The 19,998-nt window shown below is 40.2% G+C and overlaps 1 protein-coding gene across 1 annotated transcript; it reads right to left on the bottom strand.

Moving 5' to 3' along the window:
• Window positions 1-39: 39 nt before the first annotated feature.
• On the bottom strand, window positions 40-19,470 carry pan3 (poly(A) specific ribonuclease subunit PAN3). The gene is made up of 18 exons (XM_062441962.1): window positions 18,809-19,470; window positions 17,809-17,930; window positions 16,339-16,411; window positions 16,167-16,237; window positions 15,826-15,970; window positions 15,324-15,541; window positions 14,505-14,609; window positions 14,360-14,417; window positions 13,594-13,755; window positions 11,579-11,695; window positions 11,195-11,296; window positions 9,756-9,921; window positions 9,379-9,466; window positions 9,093-9,232; window positions 6,654-6,783; window positions 3,877-3,941; window positions 3,573-3,711; window positions 40-2,645 (listed from the first exon to the last, which is right to left on the bottom strand). Exons 1-18 carry the CDS (start codon window positions 19,137-19,139, stop codon window positions 2,505-2,507), a joined length of 2,373 nt encoding a protein of 790 aa, XP_062297946.1. The 5' UTR covers window positions 19,140-19,470; the 3' UTR covers window positions 40-2,504.
• Between the last annotated feature and the right edge of the window lie 528 nt (window positions 19,471-19,998).

Raw genomic sequence — 19,998 nt, forward strand, 5'->3', positions numbered from 1 at the left:
GTAACAACCACAACTGCAAAAGAAGAAGAACCTCATGTATCAGTTTTGGTATTCTTTATTAAAATACTGCTGTACACACAAATATTGCAAAATTTGAGACAATGAACACAAGAGGGGCATAAAACATACTAAGATGGTGATTGTAGGTGTGTTGATGTGGTGGGGAGGAGAGGAGGTTCATCACTAATATTACTGGAGTGTGTGTTATGATGTGGAAGATAGTGATATGAGCACTGACATTGTGTGTAGGCCGAGTTTGGGGCACGTGTGTGTGTGTGTGTGTGTGTGTGTGTGTGTGTGTGTGTGTGTGTGTGTGTGTGTGTGTGTGTGTGTGTGTGTGTGTGTGTGTGTGTGTGTGTGTGTGTGTGTGTGTGTGTGTGTGTGTCTCGAGGGTTTTCTAAAGCACCACATTCACCAAATATGTTTTTGTCTGTTTGTTTTACTAAAACAGAGAAAGTAGTACATGATCTAACACAACCGGCTCCCTGTAGGTTTGTTGCCCTCAAATACAGACCACTGACGTCCACGACTACAGCCTGGACACGGCCACTGATTACTTTCACCTCTACTCGTCTCTTATTTAACAGTGTGGTCAAATACATGTGGTCTTGTCTTTCTACAATCGCATGTTTGTTCACACCTTTTTTGAGAACAAGGTGATGGAATCAAAAATGGTGGTTTGGCACAGTTTGGATTGTTTGTTTTTTTTCATTTTTGGGTGAAGCAGATTTGCACCAAATTCATTTGATTTACAAACAACTGGAAGATAAATTCTGTCATGAGATTCAAACGATTATCTGAATATGAATCTGTGCTTAAGGGCAACATGAAATTCCTCACAACGTGATCTCGACAATGCCGTTAACTTCCTAAAACCTCCATCTGAAGACGTCCCGCCCACTCCACTGTAGCTCATCTATCTGACTGGACAGGGGGCGGCCAATGACAGCCAAACACATTCAATCATTGGGCCCCTCCAGCTGTTCGTCATCCTGAGAGAAATCCAAGCCATCCGAGTGAGTGCAACAGCAAGCCCCGCTGCTTTGTCTCCAGCACGTTTGTTTTTCATGATCTTAAAAAGTGAAATAAAACAAAAAAAAACTGTTGGTGCCCTGGTTCCTATTCTCCTATGCCCTCCATCCCTTCCCCCTTTCCCTAAACCCCTTACCCCTGCTGGAATTGGTCCACAGAATAAAGAGTTAAATTGAGGCAAAAATTAATTGCACTCCCGTATCCCATCATGCATTCCTGCACAACAACTGAGCAAAGAGGAAAACCAGCTAGAAAAATCACAAAAAGCATCACTTTTACTCAAATGTAGAGGGGCCCAGACCCCCTGAGGGAGACGTGAGGTTTGGGGTAAAAGGAGGAGGGAGAGCAAGAGAGAGACAGAGGAAGGGGACATTGGGGACGGGCGGGGGACAAAATAAGGACATTCCACAAAGAGGCAGCTGTGGCTCCACCTCAACAGAAGCCCCACCCGTGGGCTACACCCAGTGCTGGACAGCAAAACCAAAATGACCCATCCTTGAGCAGTTCATGTCACAAAAGTGTCCATTAACCAAAAAGGTGGTTGCTGCATATGTAACAAACACTTGGTAGACAGCATCAGGAGAAGACACCCCTTCCTCAGTGCCAACAGAAACCACGTTTCACCCCCTGAATCCCAGCTCCCAGTCCATGCTATCCCACCCTCCCACACATGAGCCTGATGTTCCACGATCTCCTGAACTGAAATGTCAGAAATCCACTGATTTTGTATTTTCCAGTTGTAAAGAACCCGTCCCACCCGCCCAAGTGGTTTGTCCTTCCTGAGGGGGAACCAACAGCCAAGGCAAAAAGGTGAGCTGGCCCATTTTATAAAACAGGTGCCATCCCGCCCCAAATAAAAAGCCTCGAGTGGTGTGTCCCGTCTCCTAGTGCGTCAGAATGAAGGGGTGCATTCTCCAGCCGGAGAGAGATGCAGTCAGTTGTTGTTGTTGCTTTGTTTTAATTCTGAGTCTTCTCTGCTATTTATGTCCTTGTGTGTGTGACTTTAGCTCTCTCTGTACACCCTGTAGGCCACCCACACATATTCATAAAAATAACAAAAATTAACAAAAAAATTAAAATCTTAGTGCATCCTCCTCAGAAAAATAAACCCCAACTGTAGAAATAAACAGTAAAAGCAGGAAAAAAGTTCAAAAAACTCATGGTTTGTTTCTCGTTTTGTTCCCCAAATCTAAAAAAATGTCATCATACTCGTTCGTCACAGCTTCCATATCCGTCCGTTTTTTTCCTTTTATTTTTTCGATTTTCAGCTGTGGGGTTTAGGAAAACTAAAAAAAATACACTTTAGAAAAATCCTTCCTGGTGGACAGGGTCAGTGTATGTGACTGAGGTTCACGAAGCCCTGCCCCACTGCCTTCGCCATGCTGATGTCATCTCCATGAGCCTGGTTCTCCGCTGTAGTGCAATAGTGTGCTCCGGGTCCGGGCAGTCCCATCCCGGACCCGGAGAGGGCGCTACAGAGAGCCGGAGGCAGCAGCCTGCAGCTCTTGGAAGGTACTGTCGAAGCAGCGCTTCAGGTCCGAGTAGGTCACAACCAGGACGCTCTTCTCATCCCGAGACACCAGGCTTATCTTCTCAGGAACGCCCGCATCCAGCTGTGTGTGCATGTGTGGAGACAGTAAAAAACACAGCAAATGTACAGTCCATGAACATTTAGGTTTAATATTTTTAAAGTTGCTATAAATGATATTCAGCCTCACTAGATGTCAGTTAACAATTACTTGATATGTAAAGATATAGTAAAATAATGTCAACCAGAGCATAGAGTGAAGTCACACTGTGCTGTTAGCCGATCTGATTTTTTTTTCTTATCGCTGACTGTTCCGTAATCTGCAGCTATGTTGATTATTAATAATTTGAGTCATTTCTTAAATAATAATTTGTCTTATGTATCTTGTGAGTTTTGGACAGTGTTATGTTGGGCTTTAGGGAATTGTGAATTTCCAATTTATCTAGAAACATACCTAGCAGATTATTGGATGATAAAAAAATATCTTTTGTTGCAGCTCTAACTTTGAGCAAGTAAGTAGGTGGAAAGTAAAGTTTCATATCTCTAAACTACTGTGTGCACCCAGATAACCTAATGAATCGGAGATAAACATATATATATTAATAAAACATATCACCCAAAAGCTTGTGCAGAAAGATCAACGTTGAGTGAAAAGAGGAACAACAGAGGTGCGAAAAAAACACATTTACAAAAAAGTTTTTTTCTCATCATTTTTCAGTTTTGCTTTCTGTGAGAAACAAACTAGTTCAGAAGTGCTGAGAAATTCTCATCCTCACTGATCCTGACTATAAGCAAAATCCAAATATCTCTAATGGAATCTGTCTCATTTTTACTCTCTCACACACGATTGTTTTAGTCAGCGCAAACAGTATGATGCTTTAATAGATGTTGTGAAAACAGACGACATGCTGGACTAACTCACTGGCATTAAAATGTCTTCAATTTGATCATTTATCAATTTTCTGAACATAATTTAAGAATGAACGTGGAAGGAAATATCATTAGTACTGACTTTGTTGAGGCAGGAGACGATGTGGCTGAGGTCGATCCAGGGCGTCCCAGCTTCTGTCACCTGGTGAAACAGGTGATCCCGGAAAAGCTTCAACAGGTAGCGGTCGCCTGTTTCCGACCACGTGGGGTCCTTCTGAAACCTGATTCGCACAAAACAGGTGTTACACACACACACACACACACACACACACACACACACACACACACACACACACACACACACACACACACACACACACACACACACACACACACACACACACACACACACACACACACACAGTCTTCATACAAGTGCTACTTACTCTGGCCTCTCATTGATGGTGCCCAGTTTGGCCAACAGGCGGAAGAGACGGCCATTTTGCACCTCCTGCAAATAAAAAGTGGCTTTAGACTTCAGAGCCACACATTTTCAGTTTTGGGGGAAAATAGGGTGCAAGTATCCCTAAAGTAGAATTTCTATTTTTCAAAGGGAGGGATGGAGATGGAATTAAGACCAGCTGAGGTTGAATGGTAGGACTTAACAGAGAAACAAATCATTTTCTAAACACATTTATAATGCAACACACTCGATATCATAAGATATGACAACATAAATCTTCCTCTGGTGGGTGATGGCTGCAGTAAACTTCAACTTGTACAAATTAAAAAATGTAAAACACATTCACAGCAGGTAATAACACTATCTTAGTTGTACAGAGAGAGCTTGATACAGCAGGTTTAGTGCTCAACATGAAGAAAAAGAAAAAAAAGTGAATAAATAATGAACAAACATTTCTCATGTACGTACAATGAATTAATTCCGCATTAAAAATATAACATGATTACGCAAGCCTGTGAGGAACACTGTCAGAAAGTGAAACCTGCGTCACTTGACTTTCTGTCCAAACATGGTACTGGATCAGGTTTTCTCGCAGGTGGAGGACACTTCCTCCTTGCTATAAGTCAGACGGAAGAACACGATTTTTTTTTCGGAACAACTTTGACCACCGTTCCATTTTTATACAGTCCTATCTCTGATTATTAATAAACAGTAACCCAAGACGACAGTAAACAACTCCGACACTGCTAAAACTGAACTAATCTGTGAGGCAAATATGCCTATGGTGACGTGATATTTTTGACTCCACGTCAGATTTTCTGTCAACTTATTATAGCTCACCTTTCTTCTCTGTAAATTTACTCCTGCCTCTCCTTTCTCTTCCTCCTGTCTGCCTGTCTCACCCTGTCAATCATTTTCTGCACTGTTGGACAAAGTGAAAATTATTAAACATCAATCAACTGATCATGTTGGCTTCCTCCAGCAACAGACCCTTCAAACTTTCCTGCCACAGTGGTCCCCATTTGTTCTCAGAAAAAAACAAACACCAAACTGTAGATATAAGCCTTTACAGAAAGTCCTGAAGATTCTTTCTCTCAGTTACGATAAAATCTTCCTCAAAAACCTGTTTGCTGGTATATAGAGACATGTCTCCATCGCTAGACAAAGCATGTTAAATTCCAGACAGATTATAAAACAAATCATGTTTTAACATAATATATAAACCACACCTGTTGTTCAGTCTGTTGAGTTTCCCCTCATGGATGGAGAAGGTGAAAGCTCCTTCAGCTTTGATATCATCTTCATAAAATAGTTTTTTAAAGTGCCACAAATGTACAGATTAAAAGTAAAATGATCTGCTCTAGACTAACTTCTCTTGTGGAGAAAAGGTTTACCAACATTGCACATCTAAAGATAATTTATGATTACTTTTCAATACGGATAGTGTCTTTTTGGAGTCCTTAAATGTGAATCTGAAGTCACCTCTGCACTGGCTCGTCCAACACTTGAAGTTTGCTGTATGGTAAAATATTTTTAGACTGAAGAGACTAAATGCACATGAGCCATTTTTATTCAGCAAAAAACATCTTGCTTTGCTTTACTACGGAGGAGACATTCAGGTACACTACTTGTGTATTGGACTCTGTGTGTGCAGGCATGTCCAAACTATTCCACAAAAGGGCCATGTGGCGGCATGTTTTTGTTCCAACCAATCAAGAGCACGTGATTCGACCAATCAACTGTCTGAAGACTGAGATCAGCTAATTAAATGGGTCAAGTCTGGTGTGCTCCTGCTTGGTTGGAATGAAAATCTGCAGCCACATGGCCCTTTGTGGCTAGTGTGTAGACTGTAGTTACATACGTAAAACGGAGCAAATACTTCCATGGGCAGTTTGTCTCATATGCTCTGAGACTGTGGCGATTGTGAAGCACCAGCAAACAACAAAGCAGCACCAACCAGCAGCTTGACACAACACTGGTGTTGCATTACACAGACGCCATGGCACATGAAATCCTACCCATGCTACAAGGCTCAGGTTCAACTTTGGTTTTGGTTCCTCTGGGTTGCACAAAAGGTTTTCTCCTTCAAAAACTATTTGTGTTGACATGGTCAAAACAAAAGGCCTGCCAGGTAAATGCACAGCACTGCCATTACTCCTTGTATGCACATACACATTCATGTAACACATAACGCAGAGATGGACTGATAAACAGGAAACGTTACCACTGCCTTAACCAGCAGAGATAACAGCGAAGCCGTCTATTTTTACTTCAGACTGGTATTTCATTGCTGTAATATTCAGCTCTCCTCTCAACTTTGCAAACGTCCTCTCATTTAAGCTGCATTTATAAAGACAAAAGTCACCATCAAGCAAAAAGTGAAATCACCTTTTGCATTCGAAAGATGACAACATTTACGCTAACTGCTTTGGTATGTGCATGTGCAGAGTAGGGAGTAAAGGGGAAGTTGAGGCACGAACGAGAAGAAAGATGAGGTTAGGGTCGGTTGTTTCACACATTCACACTCAAAAGGTGGGGAAACTAAATTTTAGACGACTGCAAAGCCTACAGTATACCATACAACATCCTGTGTGTACACAACTTCCCTTTTAGCAACCTAAACCATTGGCCTACATCTACCCACCACCCAACATCAGTCTGAAAGACCACAAATGAATCATGCGTTCTCGCGTGTGCCTTCTGAGAAACGTGAACTGCCTCAGTGTGTTTTTGTAAATGCCTGAACAAAAATGTTTATACCTTGGCCAGATCCTCCTCAATGACATCATTCCTCATCTGCGATGCATCCAGTTGTGTGTAAAATCGGGCTCCGATCATTGGCATAATGTCATTGACGCTGCGCAGGCGAGACTGATCAGTCAGCAGATACCTGAAAGTACACAAAAAAATCAAGTTTGCCTTCAAGTGAGTCAAAAAGTTGGATACTGCCGTGCAATGTCATTGAAGCACTCTTCCACTCCCTTGGTCAATGTGACATTTACTTTGATGCTGAAACACACACATCTTAAAAGGACCCCTTTCATAGATATTCAAAATCTTTTCTCTTCACATACAAATGTATAAAACGCAATCATTTAAAAACTGCTAAAATTTGACAGTTTGAGATGTTTCAGACTTATTTTGCATTTCAATTATAGAATTTGGTTGACAGCTAAAAACCTGTCAAACAAAGGTTTTCAGTGTTTAAGTATAAAGCCATAAACTACTATTTACAGGTGTTGGGGAATTACTACTACAAAAAAATATATAAAGCCTGTTGTGGCTCTAGAGGGACTACATGAAGTCTGATTAATTGAGTCAGTGCTGGTTGGGGCTGACAACTTGTTTGAGAGTGAATGAAATACTGGGGTGCAGCATTACAGAGAAGTGAGGTTACGAAACCTCTGTAGCCCACTCCTCATTTCTGCTTGAGGCTACATTAGCCTCTACTTGCTTAAAAACACCTATATCTCCGACCAAGCTGTCAGTGGTCAAATTGCATTGTGGTTAATTTAAGAAAAGTGTGCGAAATATGGAAAAAAAAGACAATATCTCTGATTCTGCTGCATTGACTATGATCATTTTGTTGAAACTATCTGCTGTGAGTCCAACAATCATACAGAAGTACAATTCTAAATCAGTGGAGTGCTCTTAACGTAGCATGTATGCCTATTTTAATAAGATGATGATCATATTGAAGCACACAGGAAACTAAGCCCAACACGCTCAACATGTACTCAAAATAGTGGCTTGATCAAACCACAAGTGGAGGTGGTACGAGCACGCTGTATGTGTTAAAGTGTAAGAGCATTCGCATTAACTTAAAAATTAAATTAAATGTGCCAAGTCAAAGTACGTTATATAGTACGATAAGCTTCCTCTGACATAGCTCTTAAGATAACTTATAACTGAGAATCTTATCATATTTGCATCTTCTATCAAACAGAATAAGATCATACAGATCATTTCCTTCCACAAAAAAAAAAAATTATTAGCAACTGATATAACATCACTATGTAAATCAATTGCTGACACAACTACCATCATGATAAGCATAAGTGGAGTGTATGATCATATTAGGTCATTTTTTAAATCAATTGCTGATTTCCAAATAAGTTGTACATGCTTTTATCTGTTCTCCACTTGATAGTTGCAATGCACTTTACTCAGGTATCAGCCAGGGCTCCCTCCTTGTTCAAATAAGGGACAATGAGGCATAACAACATTACCACAGTGCTTGCCTCCCTACACTGGCTCCCTGTTAGATTTCACATTGATTTTAAAATGATATTGTTCACTTTTAAGACCTTAAACAGCCTTGTTTCTAAATACATCTCATTAATTGATGTGGTATAAGCCCTCTAGGCCATTAAGATCCATGGATGAAGCCCTGCTGGTTACTCCCAGGTCAAGGTTTTTGACTGAGGGTGATCAGGCTTTTTACTGAGCTCAGAAACACTAAGTCACTTGTTTGTTTTAAATCTCTTCAAAACTTTTCTCTTTTGTAAAGTTTTTTATTCATTTGATCTTGTTCATTTTTTGGTCTGTACTTTCTCTGAGCTCATATGCTTTGGCCTTTTTCTCACTTCATCTGACTAAAAAACTGAAAATATACTAAATATCATGTGTGCCCTAAAAATAATCCAAACCATGCTATACATTTTTATATAGAGTCCTTCAGTGAGGACTGCCGCGTTTGATTTATGGTAAAAATCTGATGTGAAACTAGGGATTTGGACTCTTTCATATCTAAATGTTGATCAAATCTTGGATTGAAGTTCCTTCATTTCACATTGATGTCAACTTGAGCTGACACCTGAGAGACACAGGATCATTTGTGGCCAAGTGACAGACAGTCCTTGCCACAGCATGACCGTGCGAGACTATAAGTCTAATCGTCAAAGGTTAGAATAAAGGAAGTTTCTGGTTGCCAACAGGCTAAAAGTCGATAACGCTGTGAGAAAATAGCTGGATGGAGTTGACGAACAGCGAGATAACATGGGGAGCTAAACAGAAAACTTCTATATGCTATAGTTATGATGTCATTGTCCATAACCCAAAATGACCCCAGCCAGGTCTTAGGTGCATTTTAATCAATAGTCTCAATATGCAAAATTGTGATTAAATACAAAAGGTCCCAAAGGTGGTGCAACACATGCAACACATGCTCTTTGATGCTGCGCCCCCTCCCTTTCTTACAGAATGAGGTTCTTGAGGTCTGAAGAGTAGTTGATAGACACCAGTTCCATGGCCTTCTGCAGGTTCTCCCTTTGAATGCCAGCCAGGGAGTTACATGCCAACGCTAGCACCACCTTGCCCAGCGACACTAGATCTGCTTGCTACATGACAAAACAAACATTCATATTAAACATAAAGTCACTCTTTCAAATTTTATAAGTAGAGAAGATATGACGCTCTTCCTTAGCACATTCTGTTTAACTAATCTGTGATTTCTATTCACGCTAGGCTACATCATATAAAGTACCTGGTACTGTGGCATTAGGGCAAGATGATTGGTCTGACTGTTGTCAAATGTTAAGACATCGAACACGCCAACACAGTTCACCCGTAACCTGCAGAGATAAGAGACCATTGTCGTCATTAGTTTGTACTGATGTCAGTGTGGAGTGTGCACAGCCACGTGGTTATGAAAAAAGGAAGCCTTGACTGGAAATACTCTTCCGCTTTTAATATATTTAACAGTCATATCTACACTAAGTTAACAGTCATATGTACACTTTCAGAACTGTAAATTGAAATGTATACTGTTCCTTACACTACATTGTGTGTGAAAGGCTCGCAAAACAAAACAAAAATCAGTTTATCCAATGCAGAATAAGGAATTTGTTGGTGTGTTTATACCTGGTCTTGCAAGTAATGAGAATCTTGCTGGGGTCCAAGACACGGCAGGCCAGGCCGGCCGTGTGGATGGTGCGCAGGGCAGAGCTGAGCTGGACAATGTAGGCCCAGATCAGAGACTCTGGGAGCAGACCTGCATGTTGCCGTGGTGGGGGAGGTTCATGTTGTCCTGCACACAGACACGCACATACTTTATCACACAAACACAGCCTGAAGGGCTAGATATTACTTAGGAACTGAACCTTAAACTGTCATCCACTTCCTTGCGAATCTTATCTTGTAAGTGAGACAAATAATTTTAACTTTACTCAGCATGAGGAGACAACTTTTTCTTACTCATAATTATCTGAAACTCTTACTACTAACCGTAGCTTTAGGGTATGTCAAGCATAAGCCACAGTTTCACACCTAGAATGCTAGAAGAAATACTGTTTTACTTTATCATCGAATGATTTAGGAGTGTTTTAAAGTAGGGCTGGGCAATTAATCTAAAAAATAATCGAAACCGACATTTAGAAACTCTAATCGACTTAATCTTGCTCATGTCAATTAATTGTGGTGTTCACTGTTGCCATGACAGTAAAGTTTGCATATCTTTAGGGAATTTCAAAACTTGTCTCCAGGGATCATTTTAACCCAAACCATGATCTTTTCATAGTTCTAATCAAGTAAACTAGACATTAACCACAGCGTCACACCTTAAAACACAAAATATGGTGTGAGGGCAGTGTAAAATACAAAACAAACGAAACTGAAAATACATAATTGTTCATCAAGGGTGGAGATAATCGTTCATTAATCGTAATCAATGTTAAAAGTTCAATTAATCGTGATTTAGATTTTTGCCATAATCACCCAGCCCTATTTTAAAGTATGTTCCCCTGTTCAATGGCATCACGGAAATATTGTTTATTTATTTGTTTTAGAACTCATAGAATTGTTTAGACATCAGTGCTTGATTTAAACAGAGTAGACAAAGCACAGCGTCTGAATGGTTTTGCTTCCTCTGTCTGCATTCCTGTATGTATGCCCTACTGCACCTGCCTCAGGATCACTTTCAGCCACAGTTTCCTCTAGGTCTCTTTGTCTCTTGCATACAAACACGCACAGCAACTGTCAAACTAGGATACATTATACACTCCAAACCCATGACTCCTCCTTGAACCCTCATGGCATCCACAAGGGCAGTTTCAGACTTTTAAACTTTGGGGAACTTTATGTTAACCAAGTGGTTTGTATATATGCAACCAAAGCGTGCTTGAGCACAACCACACACAATGCAAACGTGAAAATGCACGCCCAAATAGATATAGGCACATGACCTCACTAGCAAACACACAAACAAATTTGATATGTGTGAACAAGAGTGGTGCATACGGGTAGCTGAGGTGATGCTGGGTCTATTTCTGTGTGCAGAAGGAAGGGAGGTAAAACCAACTCACCCCACTTCCTCTTGGTAAAGTATGAATCTGCTGCTGGGTCATTAAAGTGCCTGCTGAACATGGTTTCTGCACCCGCATGGAAGTCATAGGAGAACACCAATGCTGGAGAAAAAAGAGGAGAGGACAAGAGTCAAAGACAGAAAACTACACAACCAATAACAGCCTAGTTATATACATTTCTATTAGGCAGATAAGACATTTTGAGAGTAAATACAAAATAAACTTTAATGGAGAACTTTAAATGGAGCTTGAATGCTACAAGTAACCAAAAAGCTTCTTGCTTCAATAACCACTACTAAACAGACACAAGGACCATAACCAAAGGGCACAAACAAGGATTTCACACACAGTTTGTGGACACAACAACTGCTTGTACACACTCACAGTGGTCTCCAAAGGCCTTTGTGGTGAAGACCTCCCTCAGCGTTACAGAGTTTGAATGCTGAATCTTCTTCCACATGTCCACCAGCATCATGCACTTGGTGTTAACAAGGCGGAAACCTGGACACATTTTGAAGAAACACAACACAAATATAGGATGAATAAAGATAAGATAAGAAATGAATGAAGACATCTTACACTATCGATAATGACATCCTGCTCACCACATTAGTTCATAACCACAGTGTGCATGTCAGTCGGAAATTGTGTGGGCCTGGAGCAAATTCAGGAAATTAACACACACACGACTCTGGATGTCTGAAAAAATTCTATGGTAGTTTACAGTTTTTGACATGCGCAAATATGGGTCCTGGTATTGTGGGATCTGCATGCGAACACACCTACCAAAGCTGTCAGAGATCCCATGATTGTGGGTTGTTTACAGTTTAGAGCTTCATCAGCAGCACAAAAACACTGAAAAAGTATATCACTGAACAATAAGGACAATCAGCAATATTGTTGATATGTTGAATTGTAGTGTTGTAATGAAACGTGTTCATTGTTTATTTTTTTGTAAATAGAATATGCATTAAATGTGTAAAAATAATGTAACTGAAACTGAGAACTGTGAGTATTTTCACATATATATATTCTTGCATCATAAGCTCAGCTGCTCCCTTTAGTTTTTTTTTTAATTAGAGTCATTGAATATTGGTCTGTCATGCTACGCAAATCAATGGTATTTCCAATTATTTGAAAAAAGATTGCGTTGGAAATTATCCAAAATATTCCCGAAACATATTTCATGAGGGCAAAAAAGGCCTTGTAAATATGGTTTGTTTATGGTTGCTGCACAAGAGGAACACATTATTTTTCCTTTTAAAAGAAGTCCAATGTTGATTTCCTGACAGTCGGGATTTATGTTAAATAGAGGTGTGACGATACACTCAGCTCACGAGATCGAGACGAGGCAAGATTTTAACTATATTTTTAAGAAAACTTCAATTAGGAAATATGATTTTTCTTTTTTTTCGAAATTCACAAAATGGAAATAATGCAGGTGTATTTAGTCTATTTAGTTTTAACTAATCATCTTGTAATGAATCACTTCAGTTCTACTTTCTAAATACATAATTATTATATGCAGTAATGTAAAAGGTTTCCCCATATAGATAAACATTTTATAGATGGATAATTTTGGTATTTATGGAAATGGAAAAGTAAATTGCACAAATCCTGTATCACATAAACACACAAGTAGAACAACATACTTATAAATTGTCTTTTAATTTGGTAGTGTGACTCATTTTACTTTTTGCATCACTAGGGGTCCATAGCTGCGCTAGATTCCCTGCTCCTCCTACCTCAGGCTTTCAGTGTAGAAACCTGAGGTCAACTTACCGCTGCACCTGCTGAGAAGATCAGCAGGTGCAGCGGTAGGTTGCTGATCTTCTCAGCAGGTAGTAGCTGTGAGTTCACCAACTAGAACGAGGACACCCACTGTAACAAGGTTAATGATCCACACGTGACATTATAAAAAGAAGACATGACGTGCAAATGAGCGATATAAAAACCCATCGTCTTTTTTTTTTGTGGTGCTCCCCTTAATTATAGCTTCGCGAGACAACATTCACTTCGACGAGAAATATTGTCAGGTTTTAGATCTCGTCACACCCCTAATGTTAAATGTACTATTATGCCAAAAGGTTCACATAAATGTATTTATTACCAATGCAGTTTCACTTGCTCCAACTATGAATTTTGGATACATGCATCAATATGTTGGCAATTCAACTAAACTCACTCCACTAGGATCACTAAAAAGACATTTTAGAAACCATTTGTGTTGCTTTAGATGCAAGTAATCATCTCATCCAACTGGTTCTTTAACACTAAGTCGATGATGTCAATACATGGCTTGATTATTTGTAACAGTGGATATTTTAGTCGTGTGACATATTCTTCTGTGAAACATTCTTCTGTGGAACACGAGTTCTTCTCATCCCCACATTTCTTACCGTGTATCCTCCTCAGGCAGTAAGGCAGATCATCCTTGCTGTTGACCGCCTTGTAGCAGGAGGTGATGTAACTGAAGTTGCTGGTCTTCTGCATGCGGTTTGGTGGGGGGAGGGGCTCGAGGGGGAACAGGCTGTGGTAGCTGTCCACCTCAGATGGTACATCTGCCAAAGAGAGAAGCGGTTTCAGAGGCAAAAAATAAATCAATCAAATGAGTCACGCTACTGCACAAACAAACAAAATCTAACAACTTTAAGTTTGTTATGAACAATTCATTTTGACACAAAAGCACTTAAGTCTAAATCCAAGTTTTCATATCGGATCCGTTTTTGAACATGCACACTAATATACATTGTCTGTTCACAATTTCAGTCCATTGTTGCATGACTGACAGACAAAAAAAACCCACATGATAACTGGAAGCAAGACCCACAGACACCACAAACAATACATTTCAACAGCCTTCCACACTAACATGAGGAAATAAACTCCTTTTGTTTAAGCAAGCAGTGTAGGTTTGTTTACTATACAACACAAAACAATAGACCATTGCAAATTTTCTGTTCGACACAAAGCAGATTTTCTCATTCTGTTACACACACACACACACACACACACACACACACACACACACACACACACACACACACACACACACACACACACACACACACACACACACACACACACACACACACACACACACACACACCAATATCAACTGTTTGTTACGACTTGGCTTCGATTACAACAGTGGAGACCCTCTACCTGGGTTCTCTGAGTGGTCAATCTGGGCCATGGTTATCAGATGTCTGTTTATCAACTCCTGGGGAAGAAACAAGAAGGCATCACATCAGACATGACCACCAGAGAACAAGACTCTGATGAAGGGAACACAGAGTGAAAAAAATACCTGTCGGAGTTCATCAGCCATGAAGAAGGACGGGGCGTTGGCTTTCGGCTGCATGTAAGCCACATGTGGGGCAGTTGGGGGATAGATATGGTAGGTAGGAAACACCTGCGATGAAACCAGAAAAACACAGCTTCCTATTTATCAAGAAATGAAAACTAGCGTGATGAAGTACATGTATTATTTTTTCAACTTGGTATCATTTATGCAATGAAACAAAACTCTTCAAAAATTAAATGAAATGGTTAAAATTGGCAAATAGTTCAGGACTGCTCTGCTCAAATTAGAGAAGCTTGCAGACTGTAACAGTAACAAACAGTGTAACAGTGTAGTGTGCAGGGATTATGCACTCAACCCTCTTGCCTCTTGAGTAAAAATTAAATCACATCAAGTTTTTATATCTGCATGTCATCACATAGTATGAGCTACAAAAAGACTAAATTAAATGCTGTGTTCTTATGCACAACCATTTCCTGCCATCTATCAAATTAATTGCCTTTTTAATAAGCAGTTTAAAAATGTTTAAGAGGAAAATTTCTCAATTCTGTATCCAGCTTCTCAAATGTGAAATGTTCTGGTTACTTTATCCCTATATGACAGTGAATTGAATTTCTTTTGGGTTGTGGACTGTTGGTCTGGACAGAACTAGACATTTGAGGATGTCACCATGGGCTCTGGGAAACACTGATCAATATTTTATAGATCAAAAAACTAACTAACTAAATCAATAAAATATTCAATGATGAAAATAATTGTTAGTTGCAGTCCTTAAGTCTTAAAGTGTGTCTCCAAATTAAATCTACAGATATTTCCTGAACGTACCATCCCAGCCATTGGTGCCGGGGTGTTGTCTGTGTAGAAGTAGGTGGTCCCTCCTACAGTTTCTTTCTGGATAATGTGAGCGCCCGGGTCAGGTGTGGTGGTGGGCACCATGTAATTGGCAGGGTTTGGGGTGTGGCTGCGTCGACGAGGAGCAGGTGAGGTGTGGGGTGTAATTTTTGGGGAGTGGAGAGGAGAAGATCCAGCAGACAAAGACATGCCTGAAATTGGTGACAAGAAGACACATTGCTTCAAAAAGGGCATGACGCAATCACTAGTTGCAAAAACATAAGACGCTCGAAAGGAGCACAGCAGCAAAAGAGTTCTTGGTTTTGTTTCAACGGTTGCACATGTGGTGCTATAAACAAAAGGGAATTCCCAAACTTGCTGAACAATATAATTTCAGGAGCTTAAGGTGGAAAACAAAACTGAGTTGTGTAGAAAGTAGAGCAAAGAAAATATAACCAGGTGATTTCTCCTTAAGTAGTGCTCTGAAAACACTCACCTGGAGCCAGCGCTGCAGCTGTGGAGCTGCTGAGGGCCGGATGTGGAAAGATTGGTGAGGGGAAGGCCTGGACAGTGGACTGAGCCATGGTGGCCATTCGTGGAGCTCCTTTAGGGATGAATTCACTTGCTGCCGGATTAGGAGCCTGGTAACACAAAGAGAAACATGCAAGAGTAACATGAAATCGACCACTCCTGTAAGAGGCAATAGAGATGAAGATGAAGATTAATTTAATACTAGTTAGGCTACAAGGACGGGCTCGTATAAAAGCACAGAACTAAACTTTAAAAGCACTTTTAACATACGTCAAATGTCTTTAACATGACACTTGGTGTGCTCACCTTTCTCCTTTGGGAAATGCTGAGAGCACCAAAATCACTGAACAGTGAAGATGTCGGGGAGTTCACTGGATCTGTGAAGGACCATAAAGTGTGAGGAGCTGAGCAGCGCTGTGTTTTTTATCCATTGGATGAGTGCTGACCACTTCTCCATGGAGCAGTGTAGGGGTCTTACCATGAGTGCTGTGGCTGAAGTTCTTGGCACCATCGTTGAGGAGACTGGGTGAGCTGCTGCTGGTAGTCATTCGCTAAGGAGAGGAGCATCAAGAACAGATGTATTGCAGGAGGCTCTTAATATGCTTTTACATGCGTCAATACATTTTTATCTAATATTACATATAATCATCAATACACAAATTAACATAACATAAAAAAGCGAATTATGGGTTTTAAACTAACTAAAGCCAAACTGGTATAGGCCAAGCACAAAATCAGTTGGTTGTTCGATATGTGCCAATATTTTTCAAACTTTTTAAAGTTATATAGGCAGCATTTTACGTATATTTGATCCGTTGTCTTCAAGTTTTATATATATATATATATATATATATATATATATATATATATATATATATATATATATATAAAACGTAATTGGGGTTTTTCATAGTAATCCATAATTAAATTCCCAGTGAAGTTTGGACTGTTTCTCTTGACTGCACAATAAAGTTGATCATTAAACTGTAAGATATGCCTCCCTTACATATATTTGTCACAAGTGTTTGGGACATTAGAGGCATCATTGCAAAAAAAAGGTGTTTGTATATATAAAATTATCTGCGGATATATCCCTAATAATATAACTAAACATGTAAGTACTTAATGCACAGGGTTGGGAACGTTACTGTAGAAATGTAATAGGTTACAGATTACTAGTTACCCTATTTAAAATGTAATCATTAATGTAACTATTTCAATCACTTAATCAAATTAATGTAACTTATTACATTTGATTACTTTTCTAATGAATGTTTTCAACTGTTAGGGTTAGTGTATCCATTAAGCCCACCAAAATCTATGTTCAGGTGTTTTTCATGAATACTGACATGATTTACAAGGGAGATCATTTCTCATAAAGTATAGATTTATCTCTCATTTGTAATGTATGCATTAGTTCACGTAGATTTTGGAATATAAAATAAAGATATTTTATGAAAAAAGTCAAAAGTCTGACATGGGCTTAATTGGCACTGTGACACCATTTAAGTCCATGTGTGCTCCAAATAAGGTCCACGTCATTTTTAATTTACAAAAATAAAACAATATTGATTTCAAAGAATTAAAAACAGCAATATATGGATTCAGTAACATGTTAAATATTTTTTTTAAATGAGGAAAAAACCCTCCTCCTGAACAAAATCTTAAAAGTGTGACTTCAGATGTAACCTCCTTTGTAATCATCAATATTTTAAGTAACTATAATTTAATTACGCTTTTTTTTCAGCAACTCTGAAAGATTACAGTTACATTTATTTTGTAATTAAATTACGTAATGCTGTTACATGTAACTAATTACTTCCCAACATTGTTAATGTAGAACTTCAGTTTCAATGGGGACCAACAACTACAAACAGAAAACATGTGAGAAAATCCTCAACTAACAGAGCAGTGGCCACATGTTTGGACATGATGTGCCCTCTTGTACCTGCATCATGGAGTACTTTGTCTCTGCTGGGCTTCCAAACCCGTTGACCCCAATAAAGCTGCTGCTGAAGTAAGAGTTGGTGAGATTGGCATCGCTCAGGGTTGCGGCCTCCATCCCTGGAACTGTGGATGACAGAAAACAAAGTTGAAAAATTACTAACTACAGAAATATTTATTAAAAAGATAACGTTGTCCTAAAGCAGAAAAGTAAAGCAGGCGTGTAATTGTTTGCACTACAGTGTTTTCTTGGGCGACCACAGAGCCAATTAGACAGGATGTAAACACATCCACAACTGCAGAGTGACATGCTGCAGGGCAATCTCCACTACCAGCATCATTTAATAATTAACTACTCTTATTTAGCGACAATCACTAGTGTGTCAGATTTACAATTTGCCGTTTAAGTAGGTAGCAATTACCACGTGTGCTGTATGTGCATGTTAAGCCACTGTTTCTGTTTGTTTACGTTGTGAAAACAAGACAACATGAAGCAAAAACAAAGCCCCGTGTAGCTGTTAGCTCAGCTAGCACATTGTACTATCGTGTAACAACAGCGCTACACTTCACATAAACTACATCTAACTACAGAGACGCTAAAGGTAACATGACAGACACTTTCTGAAATCAACTTTCTGGAGGCAAAGCCAGATGCATAAAGTTAGTTAGCTAGTTGAGCTAGCTTAGCTCCACTCTCAGCTGTCAGCAGCAGGCCTCCCCAACAGCATGGCTGCACTCATGTGTTGGTTTTAAGCTCAACTCACGCTAACCTGAAGAAAAAGCTTTACACAGGACAGTTATGGAGAATAACACGTGCTACAGCATCAAGTAAACGTGCTTGAATCACGTATGGCAGATAGATGTGACCCACGTTGTTTCCGGGGGAGAGGAGGCCTCACTGGATCCTCGGGCTAAAGTTTAACAAAGCCCAGCAAGGCCCCAAAAAGTAAAGTCAGAGTGGTTCGCCCCGTGTGAGGCCTCGTCTGACTTTAAGTGTAACTCACTGGTTAAAAGCTGCCCCTCCAGCGATGTCCCTGCAGGCCCCAAGGTTTCGCTCTTCTTGTTCACCCCGGTGCCCACCCCGCCCGGGCAGGCCGCCGCGGGGCCGCTGAGTGAGTAGCCCGCAGGAGTCCCGCCACCTCCGGCCAGCGGGACAGGGCTGCCACCGCCGTGCAGCGGCATGCTCGCCATGGACGGATCCTCGTGCAGGAACTGACACTCGTCTCCATAAAAGCAGGTTTTGTCTTTCGCGTAGTATCGGCAAAACTTCACCTTGACATTGGGTATCCCGGCACCCCCGAGCGGAGCAGCTGAAGCTGGGAGTCCACTGTTCATGGCACCGCTGCTGCCGCCGCCGCTACTGCCGGAAGACACTCACACATAGAGAGACGCAGATAGCTAGCCTGCTAGCCAGCTAGCCTGCAAACAGTTTCCCCCTTCAAGGAGCGGATTAATGCAACTTCTGCTGGTGAAGAACACTTAAAACGCTACAGTACTCACATTATAAGGCTAAGATGCATTTTGGTTTGAGAAAATATCAATTTGCATGTGACGGATCCTGGTCGTCGTTGTTGTCGCTCTCCATGCAGCTGCCTTCTTCTCCAAGTAGCCTGTTGTTGTTTTTTCTCGCAGTGCTGGGCTAGGGACCAGCTAGCATAGCCGTGCATTGTGGGTACAGTGTTACCTGCTGCAAATGCACGGGCTGCACATTGTACATTGCAGCACAGATCGTGCAGATGAGTAACGAAACTGGAGGGTTAGAGGTCTGTTGAGCCAAGTGTGCAGGATCAATACTCCTCAGTCTGTGCCATCAGCAATCTGCTGTGTTGAAAACACATTTATTTTATTGTCAAATTAATATATGTTTATAGCAATGTACATTATTTATATACATGAACACAAATGTGGCAAAACATAAACATGGGCGTAAGCAGATATAACAATTATATATGAACCCAATTCTCAATTAAAATAATTGGGAGGCCAAATGAAATAGAATAGGATATGCAAAGTCACGACTATAAGTCTATATTTGAAGACACATTTGTTAAAATTACTGTTCATATTATAAATATTGCCATATTATTCTGCTCTGGAGTCATGAAATGTGACTTTATAGCATCTTTAATGTAAAATATTGAATACTTCGTCTCTCATAATGTTTTAAAATATGCACACATTTTCGGGAATTGAA

Source organism: Scomber scombrus, chromosome 20, assembly GCF_963691925.1.
Source record: "Scomber scombrus chromosome 20, fScoSco1.1, whole genome shotgun sequence".
Taxonomy (NCBI): domain Eukaryota; kingdom Metazoa; phylum Chordata; class Actinopteri; order Scombriformes; family Scombridae; genus Scomber; species Scomber scombrus.